We start from the raw sequence: 25134 nt of genomic DNA, 5'->3' as shown, positions 1-25134 counted from the left end.
GGCAGGTGGGACTAGATTGGGTTAGGATATCTGGTCAGCATGGACGAGTTGGAGTGAAGAGTCTGCGGCTGTGCTGTACATCTCTATGACTCTGTGACTCTATAACACTACCTTCCAAATCCATCTTTTACCAACTAGGAGAACAAGAGCAGCAGATCCATGGGAAAACCACCCTTGCAAGTGCTCCTCCAGGGCAATCATCATGTTGACCTGGAAATACATTGTTGCTCCTTCAGTGTCACTGGGTGAAAATCCTTGAATGATCTCCAAAATGGGATTGTGGATGTATGGGGAGCAAATGCACTGCATCAGTCCAAGAATACAGTTCATCATTACTTTCTCAAGTGCAACTTGGCATGCAGAACAAAAGCTTGTGCTGAGAGCAATGCCCACATCCCACAAATGAATAAAAATAACTCCTGAACCCAACCTGACTAACCACTCCTTGACCTGATCCAAATACCTTCAATGGCCTATTCAACCCTCAATGAAACAAATCTACTCGTTCACTCCCGCTGACATGACCAAAGCACTCATTTCTTTAAACGAGGCCTCCAAATCCAACCCAATATGCTTATCCCCAACCAGACTATTTTTTTCTCCGAGCTGACCAACCCGTTCCTTTTTCCTGTTAACTTACCTCCAACCCAACTCAATTACCCACCGATCCCAACTGGATATGACTGCCCACTCCATTTCACAAGCCACTCATCCATCACTCAGCCGTCCAGTCACTCTCACACTAAAAGACTTGAGAACTTCACAAAATCTCCTCCTTATATTGGGTAATATTGCAAAAAGGGAGCATGTCCTCTTGTCCATCATGTCTTTTCTGATCTTATGTGCCCCTTGAAAAGCTGCATTGCTCTATTACTAGTGCGTTTAGGATTAACAGACTCGTCTGAAACACTGGACAACTTTGGGCGCACAAATCTTTGTTGGATGTGGCAATGTGCAGTGCATTAATGCTGACTGAAGATCTGGGCAATTCATTCAGCCCTGCACTTCTGACAGAACTTAAATCCAGTTCTATTTTGTTCTGTTACAACTACAGCTGGGGTGGTACCACATAATGCATTAGGTACTGGAAGATGCCATATTTAGGAATTTAAATATCTCTCAGATTTATTGCCGCCCTTTAAGTCGAATAAAAGGAAGATTCTTTCAAGGCATTAACGTGAGCTTGTTTATACAGCTGGAACAACTGGTCCGACCACAACTCCTCCGGTTGGAACATCATCTACACCTGGACAATTAACAACTACAGCAGCCTCTGCACCCATCCCAGGAGTGACAACTGCAGAGAACACCCCTCAGCAATCAACAACAGAATCCATACCGAACCCAACAACAGGGAACAATCTCACAACAACAGCAAATAGTAAGCTTGGTTATATGATGTTTCACAGCACATGTACTGGAACAAAGTCAATTGCAGCATGATTTCCTGCAGAAATATTGAATAATAGTGTTTACTTATAGTGTACATTTAACCATATAGTTCATGTGGGCAACAATAATTTTTTAGATACTGTTGTTGAAGCCACCAATATAATGATGTATAAAATTGTTCTTAAATATGAAGCTCCTACAGATTCCGAAAATATGGCACATTATATTATGCACTGTCAAAGTGTTCAACACGAGTTTTTCTTTTTTTTTTATTGAAACAGCCACATCAAGTATTGCAATAACAACAGAAAGCTCTTCTTCCTTCCAACCACTAACAAATACATCACAAACTTCTGCATCATCTTCAGTTACACCAGTGCTACCAACTACACTGAGCAGCACTCAACTATCAACAACTCGCCACATGACCATCTCAACAAGTCATGGCAGTTCCACAACACCAGGTAATTGTGAATATCCAACCTTAGTTATGAAAGCTATTTCTTGACTACAGTACTGATAATTCTACAATGCATGCATTAAACTTTAAAATATTTCACCATGGTGAGCTAAAAAGATGTCAGGGATTAAATCAATCAAAGCACTCTCCTCCAGACCCTTCTGAAGATGGCAACAATTTCTTTTGACAAAATGGTGGCCAACATATTGTAATTTCAAAATGTTTGGGTTGGTATATTTTGACAGGACTGAGTCTTAGCAGGGTTCTATTGTAGATGCACTCAAAATTAAATTCAAGTCCTGTTACAGAACAGGCTGAGGAAGCATCAGTCTGTACAGTGAAACCTCCACACAAATGGAAAAGGTGGGACGTGATGATATTTCTTATCCTCGACTGTACGATCTCCAATTTCCATTGGGATCCTGAGTATATATTGCACTTATGAAAGGGGGAAGTTGTCCATGACAACAGTATGGCAGTTTCTACAACAACTGCTCCTAACACAGCTCTTCTTGTTGGAACATCATCTACACCTTTACAATTAATAACTACAGTAGCCTCTCCATCCATGCCAGGAGTGACCACTAACAGCATAATATTTGACAAACGATGGATTGCTGGATTGAAATTCACTGATGTGCATTTTGGCAATTTCTTGGAGCATCCCAAATGAACTGGGAAATCAAAGAAGTGAACTTTAATATCCATCTCTATATCAAAGGCTCATTTCGGAAAGCCAGAAAGAACTTTTGCCAAGTTAGTCAAACTGGTTGGCATTTCTTGAGATGGAAATAACTGGTGAGGCTTTTCTTTATTTACGTTATGATAGTGTTGTCACGCAGATGTTCTTTGAGAACCAGGAGATTCATAAGAAGCACTGGGGCAACAGTGTGGGCTTGGAAATGAGAGAAAATCTATCCACACTCAGAAAATAGGTACCATAGCAAAGGGGATTCAGTTATAGAACCCTAATGGAAAAAAATACCTTTATGAGAAATAATGCAAAGACCAGAAAGAGAAGGCAAGTGAGTGTGAAAGAAAATTTGCACCTCTTAGAAGGAATATCACTGCCATTGACATTAGGCACCACGAGGCACTGTTACACTGATCAGTGAAAGGAACCAAAAAGAAATTTAGATCAGTTCTACAGAATCGGGACAGTTTCGGAATTCCTTGCTACAGAGAGCCATGGGGGAAGAGTGCTTGTGTATATTTAAGGTTAAGTTGACAATTTATTGATCAATAAAGGATTTGAACGGTTTTGAAGGAAAGTAGACATGAGGCATGCTGGCTCAGCCACGATCCTATTGAATGGCAGAGCAGGCCTCCTCCAGTTTCTATTTCTTGTGACTTTTTGGTCTTCTGGAAAATGAACCTTTTTTTTAAATCTGGAAAGCCAAGTCTACCAGAAGAAGATGTGAGGAAAAATTACAGATTTAAAAGGAATAGGTCTGGGTAACAAAGACACAATTTCAACAGGATGATGTATAAAGGCCACAGATAGAAAATTTTATTTAAAAGTTTGCATGGAATAAATTCTTGGGGTTTTAAATTGTCAGAAATAGTGTGTACCTCCTGTGGTGGGGGGGTTCTGCTTTCATATTCCAAATGTTGAGGTGGGTACGGGAAAGGTATGTGCAGATGCATTTGAAAAAAATGCTGCAGCAAGGAATTATTGCAATGCAGATCCTATGGTGGGAAGCATTCTGTGAGTTCCACATAGAACCTTCCCCACAGCCATTGAGAATAGGGTCCTGATTACCAGGTGTTGTAATCGGATGTGCGCATTTATTTCTAAGAAGATGCTCTTTGGGTTGATATGATGCTACTAACTCATCTTGTACCATTAGTCTATGGAGCTGACCAGATTAAAGTGGTGAAGTCTTATTCTTAAGTTAAAAAACAAGTTTATTACATGGCAGGAAAATAACTGGTTATGTTAGATTAAGGCTGGTTAACTACATTAACACTTTGAACTATAAGATAATAAGAAATAGGATCAGGAATAGGCCGGTCACCTCCTGGAGCCTGCTCTGCCTTTCATTAGAATCATGGACAGGCCAACATTCCTCATGTTCACTTTCCTGCCTTTTCCTTTTAAGCTTTGATTTCCCTAGTCATCAGGAATCTATCTCAGCCTCAAATAAAAACAAGGACTCTTCCTCCCATCCCTCTCTGCAGCAAGGAGTTGTAAAGACTAACAATGCTCTGGGAGAAGAAATTCTGCCTCAACTCTGTCTTAAGTTTGCAACCTTTATTCTGAGACTATGTCTTGTGATCCTAGATTCTCCCTTAAAAAAGATCTTCTCAGCATTTACCCTGTCAAGCTCCTTAAGAACACTATATGTTACAGAGAACACATCTGATTGTTCTAAACTCCAGTGAGTAAAATCCAAACCTGTTGAATCTTTGCTCATTGGACAATCCCGATGTTTGGTAATATTGCAGAAAAGGGAGCTTGTCCTCTTCCTATCCATCTTCTCTTGTTCTCTCCTGAGTGCCCCATGAAAGGCTACATTGCGCGATTGCTATTACATTTTGGACTAAAAGACAGATCTGACACAGTAGACCAGTGTGGGTGCAGAAATCTTTGTTGGATTTGGAAATGTGCCCAGCATTGATGCTGATCAAAGATCTAGAGAATTCATTCACCCTTGCATTTCTGACAGATCTTAAAACCAGATCTACTTTGTTTTGTTATAACTACAGCAAAACTTTAAGTACAAGAAGATTCCATATTTGGAAACTTAAATATTTCTCAGATTTAATGTTGTAATTTAAGTTGTGTGAAAGGGAGAATCTTTGAAGGCTTAAATGTAATTTTGTCTACACGGCTTCAACAACTGGTTCTCTCCATCCATCCCAGGAGTGACAACTGCAGAGAACACCCGTCAGCAATCAACAACAGAATCCACACCAAACTCAACACCAGGGAACAATCTCTCAACAACAGCAAGTGGTAAGCTGAGTTATATGATGTTTCACAGCACATGCACTGGAACAAAGTCAATTGCATTATTTCCTGCAGACATGTGAAACAAATGTTTCCCTCAGATGGTGATGGCTAGCACAAGGACTCAAAGCTTTAAATTGAGGAGTGATACATATAGGACAGATGTCAGAGGTAGTTTCTTTTCTCTTAGGAGTGTGGAGCTTTCTGCCTGCAACAATAGTAGGCTTGCCGACGTTAAATAGTGATTGGATAAACATACGGATGAAAATGGAATAGTGTAGAATAGATTGGATTCAGATTGGTACAATAGCTCGGTGCAACATCGAGGGCTGAAGGGCTGTAATGTTCTATTTTCTAATAATGTGCACTTATAGTGCATATTTGACCAGGAAGTTCACATGGGCAACAGTAATATTTTTAGATAGTATTGTTGAAGCCACCAATATAATGATACGTAAAATTGTTCTGGGTTATGAAGTTCCTACAGATTTGGAAGTGGAAAAAAAATGTGTTATACCTTGTTAAAGTGTCCAAAATGATTTTTTATTGGAACAGCCACATCAAGTATTGCAGTAACAACAGAAAGTTTTTCTTCCTTCCAACTACTAACAAATACATCACAAACCTCTGCATCATCTTCAGTTACACAGGTCCCTCCAACTACACTGAGCAGCACTCAACCATCGACAACTCAGAACATGACAATCTCAATAAGTGATGGCAGTTCCACAATACCAGGTAACTGTGAACATCAAACTGTACTCATGAAAGCTATTTCTTGCCTACAGTACTGATAATTGGACAATGCATGCAGTAAACTTTAAAATGTTTCATCACGCTGAGCTGAAACGATTTCAGGATTAGATCAAGCTAAGCACTGGTACCAAGACACTTCTAAAGATGACAACAATTTCGTTTTGCAAAATAATGGCCAATACATATTTTAAATTTAAAATGTTTGGGCAGGGTAATTTTAACAGGGTTCTAATGTAGAGGCAATCAAGCGTAAATTCAAGTTATGTTACAATCTGAAAAAGCGTCAATCTGTACAGTAAAATCGACATGCAAATGGAAAAGTTAGAATGTGGTGATAGTTCTTATCCTTGATTTTGCGACCTCCAATTTCCATTGTGATCAGGATTATATGTTATCCTGAAGAATGGGTGAAGCTGTCTAGGTCCATTTCTTGACAGCAGGAATATTTGATAAAAGATGGACTGCTGAATAGAAATTCATTGTTTCTTTTCAGGAGGTCGTAAAGGCACAGGTTCTGTAATGTCTAGGGTTGATCTACATGAAGAAGCTTTAAAGTTTAAATAAAAAATTCCTTGTACAATGAAGAGGGAGTGGCCAGTTCTTCCAGCTCAGTTTTACTCTGGTTTGGGTTTGGTTTGGGTTTAGCAGACAGTCAGTTGTGAAGCTGCTGGACCCAAGGTTCAAGCTGATCCTCCCTCTCTCTGACATCTCTCCTGTAGGAACCTGGGTTTGATTTTACCTTTTGTGCCAAGGGAATGTTTATGGGGATTGTTGAAAGTATTTGCAACAGCATCATTAAGTTTGGATGATCTGTTGGTTTTTCCGATAGGTGAAGTTACTCTGTGTTCTGTTCTCCTTCGTGTTTCATTCGTTAAACCTGCATGTACAACAGCAACAGTATGTGATGGATGGCAGATATAGGAAGGGGGGAATGTCTCAGATAGAGTCACATAGATGGGTTAACTCCAGGAAGGGTAAGAGAGGTAGGCAGCTAATGCAGCAGTCTTTTGTGGATATACCCATTTCATACAGGTATGCTATTTTGGAAAATGTAGGGGCTGATGGATTCTCTGGGAAACGTAGCACAAACAGCCAAGTTTCTGGTATTGAGACTGGCTGTAATGCAACAAGGGGTACATCAGCTTCCAAGAGATCAATTGTGTTACAGGATTCTGTAGTCAGAGGTACAGACAGACGTTTCTGTGGCCAGCAGAGAAAAAGCAGAATGGCGTGTTGTTTCCCCGATGCCAGGATCAAGGATGTCTCAGAGAGGGTGCAGAATGTTCTCACAGGGGAGAGGGGCCAGCAGGAGGTCATTGTCCACATTGAACCAACGACATTGGAAGGGATAAGTTTGAGACTCTGAAGGGAGATTACAGAGAGTTAGGCAGAAATTTAAAAAGGAGGTCCTCAAGGGTAGTAATATCTGGATTACTCCCAGTGCTATGAGCTAGTGAGGGCAGGAATAGAAGGATGGAGCAGATGAGTGCATGGCTGAGTAGCTGGTGTATGGGCAGGACTGGCAGCTTAATGTTCCAGGATACGAATGCTACAGGAAGGATAGAAAGGGAGGCAAGAGAGGAGGGGGAGTGGCATTTTTGATAAGGGATAGTATTACAGCTGTGCTGAGGGAGGATATTCCCGGAAATACATGCAGGGAAGTTATTTGGTTGGAACTGAGAAATAAAAAAGGGATGATCACATTATTGGGATTGTATTATAGACCCCCTAATAGTCAGAGGGAAATTGAGAAACAAACTTGTAAGGAGATCTCAGCTAACTCTAAGAATAAAGGGGTAGTTATGGTCGGGGATTTTAACTTTCCAAACATCGACTGGGACTGCCATAGTGTTAAAGGTTTAGATGGAGAGGAATTTCTTAAGTGTGTACAAGACAATTTTCTGATTCAGTATGTGGATGTACCTACTAGAGAAAGTGCAAAACTTGACCTACTCTTGGGAAATAAGGCAGGGCAGGTGACTGAGGTGTCAGTGGGGGAGCACTTTGGGGCCAGTGACCATAATTCTATTCGTTTTAAAATAGTGATGGAAAAGGATAGACCAGATCTAAAAGTTGAAGTTCTAAATTGGAGAAAGGCCAATTTTGACAGTATTAGGCAAGAACTTTCGAAAGCAGTATGGAGGCAGATGTTCGCAAGTAAAGGGACGGCTGGAAAATGGGAAGCCTTCAGAAATGAGACAACAAGAATCCAGAGAAAGTGTATTCCTGTCAGGGTGAAAGGGAAGGCTGGTAGGTATAGGGAATGCTGGATGACAAAAGAAATTGAGGGTTTGGTTAAGAAAAAGAAGGAAGCATTGGCAGGTATAGACAGGATAGATCGAGTGAATCTTTAGAAGAGCATTATGGAAGTAGGAGTACACTTCAGAGGGAAATCAGGAGGGCAAAACAGGGACATGAGATAGCTTTGGCAAATAGAGTTAAGGAGAATCCAAAGGGTTTTTACAAATATATTAAGAAAAAAAGTGTAACTAGGGAGAGAATAGGGCCCCTCAAAAATCAGCAAGGCGGCCTTTGTGTGGAGCCACAAAAAATAGGGGAGATACTAAATGAATATTTTGCATCAGTATTTACTGTGGAAAAGGATATGGAAGAGATAGACTGTAGGGAAAAAGATGGTGACATCTTGCAAAAAAATGTCCAGATTACAGAGGAAGAAGTGATGGATGTCTTGAAACGGTTAAAGGTGGATAAATCCCCAGGACCTGATCAGGTGTACCCGAGAACTCTGTGGGAAGCTAGAGAAGTGATTGCTGGGCCTCTTGCTGAGATATTTGTATCATCGATAGTCACAGGTGAGATGCCAGATGACTGGAGGCTGGCAAACGTGGTGCCACTGTTTACTGCCTTCAGCTGTAAAGACAAGCCAGGGAACTATAGACTGGTAAGCCTGACCTCGGTGGTAGGCAAGTTGTTGGAGGGAATCCTGAGGGACAGGATGTACATGTATTTGGAAAGGCAAGGGCTAATTCAGGATAGTCAACACGGCTTTGTGCATGGGAAATCATGTCTCACAAACTTGATTGAGATTTTTGAAGAAGTAAAAAGAGGATAGGTGAGGGCAGAGCAGTAGATGTGATCTATACGGACTTCAGTAAGGCGTTCGACAAGGGTCCCCATGGGAGACTGATTAGCAAGGTTAGATCTCATGGAATACAGGGAGAACTAGCCATTTGGATACAGAACTAGCTCAAAGGTAGAAGACAGAGGGTGGTGGTGGAGGGTTGTTTTTCAGACTGGAGGCCTGTGACCAGTGGAATGCCACAAGGATCGGTGCTGTTCCCTCTACTTTTTGTCATTTACATAAATGATTTGGATGCGAGCATAAGAGGTACAGTTAGTAAGTTTGCAGATGACACCAAAATTGGAGGTATAGGGGACAGCGAAGAGGGTTACCTCAGATTACAACAGCATGTGGACCAGATGGGCCAATGGGCTGAGAAGTGACAGATGGAGTTTAATTCAGATAAATGCGAGGTGCTGCATTTTGGGAAAGCAAATCTGAGCAGGACTTATACACTTCATGGTAAGGTCCTAGGGAGTGTTGCTGAACAAAGAGACCTTGGACTGCAGGTTTATAGCTCCTTGAAAGTGGAGTAGCAGGTAGATAGGATAGTGAAGAAGGCATTTGGTATGCTTTCCTTTATTGGTCAGAGTATTGAGTACAGGAGTTGGGAGGTCATGTTGCGGCTGTACAGGACATTGGTTATGCTGCTGTTGGAATATTGCATGCAATTCTGGTCTCCTTCCTATCGGAAAGATGTTGCAAAACTTGAAAGGGTTCAGAAAAAATTTACAAGGATGTTGCCAGGGTTGGAGGATCTGAGGTATAGGGAGAGGCTGAACAGGGTGGGCTATTTTCCCTGGAGTATCTGAGGCTGAGGGGTGACCTTATAGATGTTTACAAAATTATGAGGGGCATGGATAGTATAAATAGACAAAGTCTTTTCCCTGGGGTCGGGGAGTCCAGAACAAGACAGCATAGGCTTAAGGTAAGAAGGGAAAGATATAAAAGAGACCTAAGGTGCAACTTTTTCATGCAGAGGGTGGTACGTGTATGGAATGAGCTGCCAGAGGATATGGTGGAGGCTGGTACAATTGCAACATTTAAGAGGCATTTGGATGGGTATATGAATAGGAGGGGTGTGGAGGGATATGGGCCAAGTGCTAGCAGGTGGGACTAGATTGGGTTGGGATATCTGGTCGGCATGGACAGGTTGGACCGAAGCATCTGTTTCCATGCTGTACATCTCTATGACTCTATAAATCGAAAAGTTAGAAGATGGTAATATTTCTTATCTTAGATTTTACGACCTCCAATTTCCATTGTGATCATGATTATATGTTATCCCGTAGAAAGGATGAAGCTGTCTTGGTCCATTTCATAACAGCAGTAATATTTGATAACAGATGGACTGCTGGATTGAAATTCATTGTTCATTGGGCGAGTTGCATCACTCTTGGAGTATCCACTTAAAAATCGAGCAAAGTTAGGGTCTGGACTAATTTCTTGAAATGTTTCGAGCGAGTCTGGCTTTGTCCATGATAACAGCGATTGAGAATAGGATCTTGATTACTAAATGTTGTCATGTGATGTATGCACATATTTCCTCTAAGATTTACTTTGGGTTAATCTAATACCACCAACCCATCTTGTGACATTAGTCTGTGGAGCTAAGTAGTTTCAAATGGTGAAGCCACATTCTTAAGTTAAAAAACTAGTTTGTTACATATCAGGAAGATAACTGGTTATGTTAGCTTCAGGCTGGTGGGTGGCACGGTGGCTCAGTGGTTAGCGCTGCTGCCACACAGCACCAGGGTCCCAGGTTCACTTCCAGCCTTGGGCTACTGCCTGTGTGGAGTTTGCCCAATCTCTGCGTGACTGTGTGGGTTTCCTCCAGGTGCTCTGTTTTCCTCCCCCAGTCCAAAGATGTGCAGGTCAATTGAATTGGCGATGCTAAATTGCCCATAATGTGAGGGACATTAGTCATAGGGAAATGGGTCTAGGTGGGTTGCTCTTCAGAGGGCTAGTGCAGACTTATAGGCTGAATGACATGTTTCTACGCTGTAGGGAATCTAATCTAAAGTACGTTAACACTTTGCACCACACGATAATAAGAAGTATGAATAGGAATAGACTGGACAGCTCCTAGAGCTCCATTCATTAGAATCACGGCCAGGTCAACATTCCTCATGTTCACTTTCCTGCCATTTGCTTACAACAGTTGATTGCCCTATTGATCAGAAGTCTATCCTCTGAGAGAAAAAATTCTTCTTCAACTCCATCTTAAATTTGCAACCTTTATTCAGAGACCATGTTCTGTGAACCTGTATTCTCCCATGAGGAAAACCATTCTCTCAGCATTTACCCTGTGAAGCCCCTTCAGAACACGCTATGTTTCATGAGGTCATCTCTCATTCTTCTAAACTCGAGTGAGTAAAGTCCAAACCTCTTTACTCTTTGCTCATTGGACAATCCCGATGTTTGGTAATGTAGAAAAAGAAGCCTGACCTCTTCCTATCCATCTCCTCTTGTTCTCCCCTGAGTGCATCTTGAAAGGCAGCATTGCTTCATTTCCATTGCATTGAGGATTACAAGATCCCTGTGAACCTGTAGATATCTGTGGATGCAGAAATCTTTGTTGGATTTGGCAATGGGCCCAATATTGAAGCTGACTTACCCTTGCATTACTGACAGAATCCGGCGCAATTATGTTCTAACTACATCAATACATGAAGGACAAGAAGATGCCATATTTGCAAATTTAAATATCTCTCAGATTTAATGTTGTCATTTATATTGTACTGAAGGAAAATTCTTTGAAGATTTAAATGTGATTTTGTTTACACAGCTGGAACAACTGGTCCGACCACAACTCCTCTGGTTGGAACATCATCTCCACCTGGACAATTAACAACTACAGCAGCCTCTGCACCCATCCCAGGAGTGACAACTGCAGAGAACACCCCTCAGCAATCAACAATAGAATCCACACCAAACCCAACAACAGGGAACAATCTCCCAACAACAGCAAGTTGTAAGCTAAGTTATATGATGTTTCACAGCACATGCACTGGAACAAAGTCAATTGTAACATGATTTCCTGCAGAAATGTTAATCAAATGTTTTCCTTGGATGGTGGTGGCTAGCACAAGGAGACAAAGCTTTAAATTGCGGAGTGATACATATAGGAGAGATGCCAGAGGTAGTTTCTATCCTCAGAGAGCAGTAGGGGTATGGAGCATACTGTAGGCTTGCCAACTTTAAATAGTGATTGGATGAACATAGGGATGAAAATGGAATAGTGTAGGACAGATATGCTTCAGATTGGATCAATAGCTCAGCATAACATCGAGGGTCAAAGGGCCTGTACTGGGCTGTACTGTTCGATGTTCTAATAATGTGCACTTATAGTGTAAATTTAACCACGTAGTTCATGTGGGCAACAATAATTTCTTTAGATAGTATTGTTGAAGCCACCAATATAATGATATATAAAATTTGTTCTGGGTTATGAAGCTCTTGCAGATTTGGAAATGGTAACAAACTGTGTTATACATTGTTAAAGTGTCCAAATGGTTTTTTATTGGAACAGCCACATCAAGTATTGCAATAACAACACAAAGCTCTACTTCCTTCCAACTACTAACAAATACATCACAAACTTCTGCATCATCTTCAGTTACACAGGTCCCTCCAACTACACCGAGCAGCACTCAACCATCGACAACTCAGAGCATGACAATCTCAACAAGTGATGTCAGTTCCACAACACCAGGTAACTGTGAACATCAAACTGTACTCATGAAAGCTATTTCTTGCCTACAGTACTGATAATTGGACAATGCATGCAGTAAACTTTAAAATGTTTCACCACGCTGAGCTAAAACAAGGTCAGGATTAGATGAAACTGAGCACTGGTATCCAGATCATTTGGCAAAATAATGGCCAATACATGTTTTAATTTTAAAATGTTTGGGCTGTGTAATTTTAACACAGATCTATTATAGAGGCACTCAAGGGTAAGTTTCAGTTATGTTACAATCTGAAAAAGCATCAGTCTGCACATTGAAATCTACATGCAAATGGAAAAGTTAGGATGTGACGATATTTCTTATGCAAGAGTTTATGACATCAAATTTCCATTGCGATCCAGAATATGTGTTATGCTGAAGAAAGGGCTTAGCTGTCTCAGTCCATTTCATGACAGCGGTAATATTTGATAAAAGATGGACTGCTAATTGAAATTCATTGTTTCTTTACAGGAGGTTGTAAAACACAGATTCTGTAATGTCTAGGGTTGATCAACTTGAAGAAGGTTTAAAATTTAAATTAAAAAACACACTTGTTGAATGAAAGGGTAGTGGCCAGTTCATCCAGCAGAGTTTTACTTTGGTTTGGGTTTGGTTTGGGTTTAGCAGACAGTCAGTTGTGAAGCTGCTGGACCCAAGGTTCAAGCTGATCCTCCCTCTCTCTGACATCTCTCCTGTAGGAAACTGGGTTTGATTTTACCTTTTGTGCCAAGGGAATGTTTATAGGGATTGTTGAAAGTATTTGCCACAGCATCATTAAATTTGGATGATCCATTGGGTTTTCAGCTAGTTTAAATTATTCTGTGTTCTGTTCTCCTTTGTTTGTGTTTCATTCGGTAATTTTGCGAATAATTTCTGTTTTGTTTAAAACAAAGTGGTTGGGCCAGTTGCATCACTATTGAATATCCACTGTACGACTTCTGAAAAAATGAGCAAAGGTAGGGTCTGGGCTAATTTCTGTAAATGTTCTGAGCAGGTCTGGCCTTGTCCACAACAACGACCATAGAGAATAGGTCTCTGATTACCAAATGTTGTCATGTGATGTGTGCACGTGTTTCTTCTAAGATTTTCTTCGAGTTAACATGATGCTCCAAACCCATCTTGTGACATTGATCTATGGAGCTAACTAGTTTCAAGTGGTGAAGCCACGTTCTGAAGTTAAAATCTTGTGTGTTACATATTCAGAAGATAACCAGTTATGTTAGCTTCAGGCTGGTTAATTACATTCACGCTTTGAACGATAAGATAATAAGAAATAGGAACAGGAATAGGCCGATCAGCTGCTAGAGCCTGCTCTGCCTTTCGTTAGAATCATGGACAGGCCAACTTTCCTCATGTTCACTTTCCTGCCTTGTCCTTATAACGTTGATTCCCCTATTGATCAGGAGTCTGTCCACGAGGTGAAGAAATTCTTCCACAACTCAATGTCATGTTTGCAACCTTTATTCAGAGACCATGTCCGTGAACCTAGATTCTCCCCTGAGGAAAGCCATCCTCTCAGCATTTACACTGTGAAGCCACTTAAGAACACTGTGTTTCAATGAGTTTGTCTCTCAATCTTCTTATATCCACCGAGTAAAGTCCAAACCTGTTTAATCTTTGCTTATTGGACAATCCCGATGTTTGGTAATATTGTAGAACAGGAAGCCTGTCCTCTTCCTATCCATCTTCTCTTGTTCTCCCCTGAGTGTCCCATGAAAGGCTGCATTGCTCCATTTCCACTGCACTGAGGATTAAAAGACCCATATGAACCAGTAGGCAACTGTGGATGCAGAAATCTTTGTTGGATTTGGCAATGGGCCCAGCATTGATGCTGACTGTAGATTTGGACAAGTCACTTACCCTTGCATTGCTGACAGAATCCAGTTCTATTGTGCTCTAACTACACCAATATATGAAGGACAAAAAGTTGCCATATTTTGAAATTTAAATATTTTTCAAATTTAATATTGTTATTGAAGTTGAATAAAAGGAAGGTTCTTTGAAGACTGAAATATGATTTTGTTTACACAGCTGGAACAACTGGTCCGACCACAACTCCTCTGGTTGGAACATCATCTACACCTGGACAATTAACAACTACAGCAGCCTCTGCACCCATCCCAGGAGTGACAACTGCAGAGAACACCCCTCAGCAATCAACAACAGAATCCACACCAAACCCAACAACAGGCGACAATCTCCCAACAACAGCAAGTTGTAAGCTAAGTTATATGATGTTTCACAGCACATGCACTGGAACAAAGTCAATTGTAACATGATTTCCTGCAGAAATGTTAATCAAATGCTTTCCACGGATGGTGATGGCTAGCACAAGGAGACAAAGCTTTAAATTGAGGAGTGATAATTATAGGACAGAGGCCACAGGTAGTTTCTATTCTCAGAGAGCAGTAGGGGTATGGAGCGTACTGCCTGCAAAGTAGTAGGCTTGCCAACTTTAAATAGTGGTTGGATGAACATAAGGATGAAAATGGAATGTGTAGGACAGATAGGCTTCAGATTGGTTCAATAGCTCGGCACAACATCGAGGGCCGAAGGGCCTGTACTGCGCTATACTGTTCGATGTATATGTAGATCATGCGGGCAACAATAATTTCTTTAGATAGTATTGTTGAAGCCACCAATATAATGATATATAATATTGTTCTTGGTTATGAAGTTCCTACAGATTTAGAAGTAGTAACAAACTGGGTTACACATTGTTAAAGTGTCCAAAATGATTTTTTATTGGAATAGTCACATCAGCTTTGCACCAACAACAGAAAGTTTTTCTTCCTTCCAACTACGAACAAATACATCACAAACCTCTTCATCATCTTCAGTTACACAGGTCCCTCCAACTACGCTGAGCAGCACTCAACCATCGACAACTCAGAGCATGACAATCTCAACAAGTGATGTCAGTTCCACAACACCAGGTAACTGTGAACATCAAACTGTACTCACGAAAGCTATTTCTTGCCTACAGTACTGATAATTGGACAATGCATGCAGTAAACTTTGACATGTTACATCACGCTGAGCTAAAACGGTATCAGGATTAGATCAAGCTGAGCAATGGGCTCTAAAACATTTTGCAAAATAATGGCCTATGTATGTTTTATTTTAAAATGTTTGGGCTGTGTTATTTTAACAGTGTTCTATTGTAGAGGCAATCAAGCGTAAATTTCAGTTATGTTACAAACTGTAAAAGCATCAGTCTGTACAGTGAAATCTACATGCAAATGGAAAAGTTAGGATGTGACGATGTTACTTATGCAAGATTTTATGACCTGCAATTTCCACTAGATCCAGACTATGTGTTATCCTGAAGAAAAGTGTTAGCTGTCTAGGTCCATTTCATGACAGCAGGAATATTTGATGAAAAATGGAGTGCTGAATTCATTGTTTCTTTTCCGGAGTTCATAAAGACACAGGTTCTGTAATGTCTAGGGTTGATCTACTTGAAGACGGTTTAAAATTTAAATTTAAAATTACCTTTGTGGAATGAAAGGGGTGTGGCCAGTTCATCCAGCACAGTTTTCCTATGGTTTGGGTTTGGTTTGGGTTTAACAGACGGTCAGTTGTGAAGCTGCTGGACCCAAGGTTCAAGCTGATCCTCCCTCTCTCTGATATCTCTCCTGTAGCAACCTGGGTTTGATTTTACCTTTTGTGCCAAGGGAATGTTTATGGGGATTGTTGAAAGTATTTGCCACAGCATCATTAAGTTTGGATGATCTGTTGGGTTTTCAGATAGGTTAAGTTACTCTGTGTTCTGTTCTCCTTTGTGTTTCATTCGGTAATTTTGCAAATAATTTCTGTTTTGTTTGAATCAAAGTGATAGTGTCAGTTGCACCACTCCTGATAATCATAGAATCCACAGTGTGGATCAGGCCATGTGGCCCAACAACTCCACACTGACCATCCCAAGAGTAACCCACTCTTGGAGTATCCACTTAAAAAACGATCAAAGTGAAGGCCTGGGCAAGTTTCTTAAACTGTTTTGACTGAGTCTGGCCTTGTCCATGACAACAGCAATTGAGAATAGGATCTGGATTACCAAATGTTGTCATGTGATGTGTGCATATGTTTCCTCTAAGATTTTCTTTGGCTTAATCTGATACTACAAACAGGTTTGGACGTTAGTCAGTGGCGCTAAGTAGGTTCAAGTGGTGAAGCCACATTCTTAGGTGAAAAAACTAGTTTGTTTCATATCAGGAAGATAACTGGTTATGTTAGCTTGAGGTCCGGTGGGTGGCATGGTGGCTCAGTGGTTAGTATGGCTGGCTCACAGCACCAGGGTCGCAGGTTCGATTCCAGCCTTGGGCGAGTGCCTGTGTGGAGTTTGCCCATTCTCCCTGTGTCTGCGTGGGTTTCCTCCCACAGTCCAAAGATATGCAGGTCAGGTGATTTGGCATTGCTAAATTGCCCTTTGTCTTAGGTAAGTTAGTCAGAGGGAAATGGGTCTGTGTGGTTTACTCTTCAGAGGGTGAGTGTGGGCTTGTTCGGCCAAAGGGCCTGTCTCCACACTGTAGGGAATCTTCTCTAAAGTACATTAACACTTTGCACCATACGATAATGAGAAATAGGAACAGGCATAGGCTGGTCAGCTTCTGGAGCCTGCTGTGCCATTCATTAGGAACATGGACAGGCCAACATTCCTCATGTACACTTTCCTGCCTTTTCCTTATAACCATTGATTTCCACATTGATCAGGAGACTGTCCTCGAGGCGAAGAAATTCTTCCACAACCCAATCTTACCTTTGCAACCTTTATTCAGAGACCATGTCTGTGAACCCAGATTCTCCCATGAGGAAAACCATCCTCTCAGCATTTACCTTGTGAAGCCCATTAAGAACACTCAATGTTTCAATGAGATCATCTCTCATTCTTCTAAACTCCACTGAGTAAAGTCCAAACCTGTTTAATCTTTGCTCATTGGACAATCCCAATGTTTGGTAATATTGTAGAACAGGAAGCCTGTCCTCTTCCTATCCATCTTCTCTTGTTCTCCCCTGAGTGCACCTTGAAAGGCTGCATTGCTCCATTTCCACTGCATTGAGGATTACATGATCCATGTGAACCTGTAGATATCTGTGGATGGAGAAATCTTTGTTGGATTTGGCAATGGGCCCAGCATTGCTGCTGACTGAAGACCTGGACAAATCACTTAACCTTGCATTACTGACAAAATCCGGTTCTTTTATGTTCTAACTACATCAATACATGAAGGACAAGAAGATGCCATATTTGCAAATTTAAATATCTCTCAGATTTAATGTTGTCATTTATATTGTACTGAAGGAAAATTCTTTGTAGATTTAAACGTGATTTTGTTTACACAGCTGGAACAACTGGCCCGACCACAACTCCTCTGGTTGGAACATCATCTACACCTGGACAATTAACAACTACAGCAGCCTCTGCACCCATCCCAGGAGTGACAACTGCAGAGAACACCCCTCAGCAATCAACAATAGAATCCACAACAAACCCAACAACAGGGAACAATCTCCCAACAACAGCAAGTTGTAAGCTAAGTTATATGATGTTTCACAGCACATGCACTGGAGCAAAGTCAATTGTAACATGATTTCCTGCAGAAAAGTTAAACAAATACTTTCCTCGGATGGTGATGGCTAGCACAAGGAGACAAAGCTTTAAATTGTGGTGTGATACATATAGGACAGATGCTAGAGATAGTTTCTTTGCTCAGATAGCTTTAGGGGTGTGGAGCATACTGCCTGCAAAAATAGTAGGCTTGCCAACGTTAAATGGTGATTGGATAAACATACGGATGAAAATGGAGTACTGCAAGATTGATAGGTTTCAGATTGGTGCAACAGCTCGGCGCAACATTGAGGGCCAAAGGGCCTGTACTGCGCTGTACTGTTCAATGCTCTAATAATGTACACTTATAGTGCATATTTAACCAGGAAGTTCATGTGGGCAACAATAAGTTTTTTAGATAGTATTGTTGAAGCCACCAATATAATGATACATAAAATTGTTCTGTGTTATGAATTTTTTTGCAGATTTGGAAGTGGTAACAAACTGTGTTATACATTGTTAAAGTGTCCAAATTGAATTTTTATTGAAACAGCCACATTAAGTATTGCAATAACAACAGGAAGCTTTTCTTCCTTCCAACTACTAACAAATACATCACAAACTTCTGCATCATCTTCAGTTACACAGGTCCCTCCAACTACACTGAGCAGCACTCAACCATCGACAACTCAGAGCATGACAATCTCAACAAGTGATGTCAGTTCCACAACACCAGGTAACTGTGAACATCAAACTGTACTCATGAAAGCTATTTCTTGCCTACAGTACTGATAATTGGACAATGCATGCAGTAAACTTTAAAATGTTTCACCACGCTGAGCTAAAACAAGGTCAGGATTAGAATAAACTGAGCACTGGTATCCAGAACATTTGGCAAAATAATGGCCAATACATGTTTTAATTTTAAAATGTTTGTGCTGTGTAATTTTAACATCGATCTATTGTTGAGGTACTCAAGTGTAAATTTCAGTTATGTTGCAATCTGAAAAAGCATCAGTCCGCACAGTGAAATCTACATGCAAATGGAAAAGTTAGAATGTGACGATATTTCTTCTGCAAGATTTTATGACCTCGAATTTCTATTGCGATCCAGAATATATGTTATCCTGAAGAAAGGGCTTAGCTGTCTCAGTCCATTTCATGAAAGCGGTAATATTTGATAAAAGATGGACTGCTAATTGAAATTCATTGTTTCTTTTCAGAAGGTCACAAATACACAGGTTCTGTAATGTCTAGGGTTGATCTGTGTGAAGAAGGTTTAAAATTTAAATTTTAAACAAACTTGTAGAATGAAAGGGGAGTGGCCAGTTCATCCAGCAGAGTTTTACTCTGGTTTGGGTTTGGTTTGGGTTTAGCAGACAGTCAGTTGTGAAGCTGCTGGACCCAAGGTTCAAGCTGATCCTCCTTCTCTCTGACATCTCTCCTGTAGGAACCTGGGTTTGATTTTACCTTTTGTGCCAAGGGAGTGTTTATAGGGATTGTTGAAAGTATTTGCAACAGCATCATTAAGTTTGGATGATCTGTTGGGTTTTCAGCTAGTTCAAATTATTCTGTGTTCTGTTCTCCTTTGTTTGTGTTTCATTCGGTAAACTTGAAATAAATTCTGTTTTGTTTAAAACAAAGTGGTTGGGCCAATTGTATCACTTTTGGAATATCCACTGTATGCCTTCTGAAAAATTGAGCAAAGGTAGGGTCTGGGCTAATTTCTGTCAATGTTCTGAGCAGGTCTGGCCTTATCCACAACAACGACAATAGAGAATAGGACTCTGATTACCAAATGTTGTCATGTGATATGTGCACGTGTTTCTTCTAAGATTTTCTTTGTGTTAACATGATGCTCCAAACCCATCTTGTGGCATTGATCTATGGAGCTAACTATTTTCAAGTGGTGAAGCCATGTTCTGAAGCTAAAATCTAGTTTGTTACATATCGGTGAAAGATAACCGGTTATGTTAGCTTCAAGCTGGTTAATTACATTCACGCTTTGAACGATAAGATAATAAGCAATAGGAACAGGAATAGGCCGGTCAGATGCTGGAGCCTGCTCTGCCTTTCATTAGAATCATGGAAAGGCCAATATTCCTCATGTTCACTTTCCTGCCATTTACTTACAACCGTTGATGCCCCGATGAATCAGGAGTCTGTCCTTGCGGCGAAGAAATTCTTCGACAAATCCATCCTAAGTTTACATACTTTATTCAGAGATTATGTTCTGTGAACCTAGATTCTCCCTTGAGGAAAACCATCCTCTCAGCATTTACCCTGTGAAGCCCCTTCAGAACACTCTATACTTCAATGAGATCATCTCTGATTCTTCTCAACTCCACTGACCTTAAAGTCCAAACCTGTTTAATCTTTGCTCATTGGACAATCCCGATGTTTGTTAATATTGCAGAAAAGGGAGTCTGTCCTCTTCCTATCCATCTTCTCTTGTTCTCCCCTGAGTGTACCTTGAAAGGCTGCATTGCTCCATTTCCACTGCATTGAGGGTTAAAAGACCAATATGAACCTGTAGACAACTGTGGATGCAGAAATCTTTGTTGGATTTGGCAATGGGCCCAGCATTGATGCTGACTGAAGATCTGGACAAATCACTTACCCGTGCATTACTGACAGAATCCGATTCTATTATCTTCTAACTACATCAATACTTGAAGGACAAGAAGATGCCATATCTGCAAAATTAAATATCCCTCAGATTTAATGTTGTCATTTAAATTGTATAGAAGGAACGTTCTTTGAAGACTGAAATATGATTTTGTTTACACAGCTAGAACAACTAGTCCGACCACAACTCCTCTGGTTAGAACATCATCTACACCTGGACAATTAACAACTACAGCAGCCTCTGCACCCATCCCAGGAGTGACAACTGCAGAGAACACCCCTCAGCAATCAACAACAGAATCCACACCAAACCTAACAACAGGGAACAATCTCCCAACAACAGCAAGTTGTAAGCTAAGTTATATGATGTTTCACAGCACATTCACTGGAACAAAGTCAATTGTAACATGATTTCCTGCAGAAATATTAAACAAGTGTTTTCCACGGATGGTGATGGCTAGCACAAGGAGACAAAGCTTTAAATTGTGGGGTGATACATATAGGAAAGATGCTAGAGGTAGTTTCTTTCCTCAGAGAGCTTTAGGGGTGTGGAGCGTACTGCCTGCAACAATAGTAGGCTTGCCAGCGTTAAATGGTGAACGGATAAACATACGGATGAAAATGGAGTAGTGTCAGAGAGATAGGCTTCAGATTGGTGCAACAGCTCGGCGCAACATCGAGGGCCGAAGGGCCTGTACTGCGCTGTAATATTCTATGTTCTAATAGTGTGCACGTATAGTGGATATTTAACCAGGAAGTTCATGTGGGCAACAATAATATTTTTAGATAGTATTGTTGAAGCCACCAATATAATGATATATAAAATTGTTCTGGGTTATGAAACTACCACAGATTTGGAAGTGGTAACAAACTGTGTTATACATTGTTGAAGTGTCCAAAATGATTTTTTATTGGAACAGCCACATCAAGTATTGCAGTAACAACAGAAAGTTTTTCTTCCTTCCAACTACTAACAAATACATCACAAACTTCTGCATCATCTTCAGTTACACAGGTCCCTCCAACTACACTGAGCAGCACTCAACCATCGACAACTCAGAGCATGACAATCTCAACAAGTGATGTCAGTTCCACAACACCATGTAACTGTGATCATCAAACTTTACTCATGACAGCTATTTCTTGCCCACAGTACTGATAATTGGACAATGCATGCAGTAAACTTTAACATGTTTCATCACGCTGAGCTAAAACAATGTCAGGATTAGATGAAGCTGAGCACTGGTATCCAGATCATTTGGCAAAATAATGAGTAATATATGTTTTAATTTTAAAATGTTTGTGCTATGTTATTTTAACACAGATCTGTTGTCGAGGCACCCAAATGTAAATTTCAGTTATGTTACAATCTGAAAAAGCATCAGTCCGCACAGTGAAATTTACATGCAAATGGAAAAGTTAGATGTGTCGATGTTACTTATGCAAGATTTTATGATCTGCAATTTGCACTGCAATCCAGACTATGCGTTAACCTGAAGAAAGGTGTTAGCTGTCTAGGTCCATTTCATGACAGCAGGAATTTTTGATGAAAAATGGAGTGCTGAATTGAAATTCATTGTTTCTTTTCAGGAGGTATAAAGACACAGGTTCTGTAATGTCTAGGGTTGATCTACTTGAAGAAGGTTTAAAATTTAAATTTAAAATTACCTTTGTGGAATGAAAGGGGTGTGGCCAGTTCATCCAGCACAGTTTTCCTATGGTTTGGGTTTGGTTTGGGTTTAACAGACGGTCAGTTGTGAAGCTGCTGGTCCCAAGGTTCGAGCTGATCCTCCCTCTCTCTGACATCTCTCCTGTAGCAACCTGGGTTTGATTTTACCTTTTGTGCCAAGGGAATGTTTATGGGGATTGTTGAAAGTATTTGCCACAGCATCATTAAGTTTGGATGATCTGTTGGGTTTTCAGATAGGTTAAGTTACTCTGTGTTCTGTTCTCCTTTGTGTTTCATTCGGTAATTTTGCAAATAATTTCTGTTTTGTTTGAATCAAAGTGATAGTGTCAGTTGCATCTCTCCTGATAATCATAGAATCCACAGTGTGGATCAGGCCATTTGGCCCAACAACTCCACACTGACCATCCCAAGAGTAACCCACTCTTGGAGTATCCACTTAAAAAACGATCAAAGTGAAGGTCTGGGCAAGTTTCTTAAACAGTTTTGACTGAGTCTGGCCTTGTCCATGACAACAGCAATTGAGAATAGGATCTGGATTACCAAATGTTGTCATGTGATGTGAGCACATGTTTCCTCTAAGATTTTCTTTGGCTTAATCTGATACTACAAACAGGTTTGGACGTTAGTCAGTGGAGCTAAGTAGGTTCAAGTGGTGAAGCCACATTCTTAGGTGAAAAAACTAGTTTGTTTCATTTCAGGAAGATAACTGGTTATGTTAGCTTGAGGTCCGGTGGGTGGCATGGTGGCTCAGTGGTTAGTACTGCTGGCTCACAGCACCAGGGTCCCAAGTTCGATTCCAGCCTTGGGCGAGTGCCTGTGTGGAGTTTGCCCATTCTCCCTGTGTCTGCGTGGGTTTCCTCTGGGTGCTCTGGTTTCCTCCCACAGTCCAAAGATATGCAGGTCAGGTGATTTGGCATTGCTAAATTGCCCTTTGTCTTAGGGAAATGGGTCTGGGTGGGTTGCTCTTCAGAGGGTGAGTGTGGGCTTGTTCAGCCAAAGGGCCTGTTTCCAAACTTTAGGGAATCTTCTCGAAAGTACATTAACACTTTGCACCATAAGATAATGAGAAATAGGAACAGGCATAGGCTGGTCAGCTTCTGGAGCCTGCTGTGCCATTCATTAGAAACATGGACAGGCCAACATTCCTCATGTACACTTTCCTGCCTTTTCCTTATAACCGTTGATTCCCACATTGATCAGGAGTCTGTCCTCGAGGTGACGAAATGCTTCCACAACCCAATCTTACATTTGCAACCTTTATTCAGAGACCATGTCTGTGAACCTAGATTCTCCCATGAGGAAAACCATCCTCTCAGCATTTACCCTGTGAAGCCCATTAAGAACACTCAATGTTTCAATGAGATCATCTCTCATTCTTCTAAACTCCACTGAGTAAAGTCCAAACCTGTTTAATCTTTGCTCATTGGACAATCCCGATGTTTGGTAATATTGTAGAAAAGGGAGTCTGTCCTCTTCCTATCCATCTTCTCTTGTTCTCCCCTGAGTGCACCTTGAAAGGCTGCATTGCTCCATTTCCACTGCATTGAGGATTAAAAGACCCATGTGAACCTGTAGATATCTGTGGATGCAGAAAGCTTTGTTGGATTTGGCAAAGGGCCCGACATTGATGCTGATTGAAGACATGGACAAATCACCTACCCTTGCATTACTGACAGAATTCGGTTCTATTATCTTCTAATTGCATCAATATATGAAGGATAAGAAGATGCTATATTTGCAAATTTATTAATTTCTCAGAATTAATGTTGTCATTGAAGTTGTATAAAAGGAAAATTCTTTGAAGACTGAAATATGATTTTGTTTACACAGCTGGAACAACTGGCCCGACCACAACTCCTCTGGTTGGAACATCATCTACACCTGGACAATTAACAACTACAGCAGCCTCTGCACCCATCCCAGGAGTGACAACTGCAGAGAACACCCCTCAGCAATCAACATCAGAATCCACACCAAACCCAACAACAGGGGACAATCTCCCAACAACAGCAAGTTGTAAGCTAAGTTATATGATGTTTCACAGCACATTCACTGGAACAAAGTCAATTGTAACATGATTTCCTGCAAAAATGTTAAACAAATGTTTTCCACGGATGGTGATAGCTAGCACAAGGAGACCAAGCTTTAAATTGTGGGGTGATACATATAGGAAAGATGCTAGAGGTAGTTTCTTTTCTCAGAGAGCTTTAGGGGTGTGGAGCATACTGCCTGCAACAATAGTAGGCTTGCCAACATTAAATGTGATCGAATAAACATAAGGATGAAAATGGAGTAGTATAGGACAGATATGCTTCAGATTGGTGCAATAGCTCGGCGCAACATCGAGGGCCGAAGGGCCTGTACTGCGCTGTAATGTTCTACGTTCTACTAGTGTGCACTTATAGTGGATATTTAACCAGGAAGTTCATGTGGGCAACAATAATATTTTTAGCTAGTATTGGTGAAGCCACCAATCTAATGATATATAAAATTGTTCTGGGTTATGAAGCTCTTGCAGATTTGGAAGTGGTAACAAACTGTGTTATACATTGTTGAAGTGTTCAAATGATTTTTTATTGAAACAGCCACATCAAGTATTGCAGTAACAACAGAAAGTTTCTCTTCCTTCCAACTACTAATAAATACATCACAAACTTCTGCATCATCTTCAGTTACACAGGTCCCTCCAACTACACTGAGCAGCACTCAACCATCGACAACACAGAGCATGACAATCTCAACAAGAGATGGCAGTTCCACAACACCAGGTAACTGTGAACATCAAACTGTACTCACGAAAGCTATTTCTTGCCTACAGTACTGATAATTGGACAATGCATGCAGTAAACTTTAACATGTTTCACCATGCTGAGCTAAAACAATGTCAGGATTAG

At 40.8% G+C, this 25134-nt stretch overlaps 1 protein-coding gene across 9 annotated transcripts in view; it reads left to right on the top strand.

Annotated features, from left to right (window-relative positions):
- LOC132821840 (mucin-2-like) overlaps positions 1-25134 on the top strand; it is an 84530-nt gene that overhangs the window by 19505 nt on the left and 39891 nt on the right. For 5 of the 9 annotated variants that reach the window (XM_060834706.1, XM_060834699.1, XM_060834702.1 and 2 more), the window contains exons 3-15: positions 1196-1381; positions 1674-1856; positions 4719-4811; positions 5448-5543; positions 11432-11617; positions 12263-12358; positions 14406-14591; positions 15215-15310; positions 17718-17903; positions 18563-18658; positions 20714-20899; positions 24071-24256; positions 24913-25008. In XM_060834706.1, coding sequence (XP_060690689.1) covers positions 1196-1381; positions 1674-1856; positions 4719-4811; positions 5448-5543; positions 11432-11617; positions 12263-12358; positions 14406-14591; positions 15215-15310; positions 17718-17903; positions 18563-18658; positions 20714-20899; positions 24071-24256; positions 24913-25008 — 1872 coding nt within the window. The remainder of the gene's footprint in view (positions 1-1195; positions 1382-1673; positions 1857-4718; positions 4812-5447; positions 5544-11431; positions 11618-12262; positions 12359-14405; positions 14592-15214; positions 15311-17717; positions 17904-18562; positions 18659-20713; positions 20900-24070; positions 24257-24912; positions 25009-25134) is intronic. The other 4 variants (XM_060834701.1, XM_060834700.1, XM_060834703.1 and 1 more) reach the window with 4 other exon arrangements.

The sequence above is a fragment of the Hemiscyllium ocellatum genome, chromosome 13, assembly GCF_020745735.1.
Source record: "Hemiscyllium ocellatum isolate sHemOce1 chromosome 13, sHemOce1.pat.X.cur, whole genome shotgun sequence".
NCBI classification, from domain to species: Eukaryota; Metazoa; Chordata; class Chondrichthyes; order Orectolobiformes; family Hemiscylliidae; genus Hemiscyllium; species Hemiscyllium ocellatum.
This window is presented reverse-complemented; position numbering and strand designations above follow the sequence as displayed.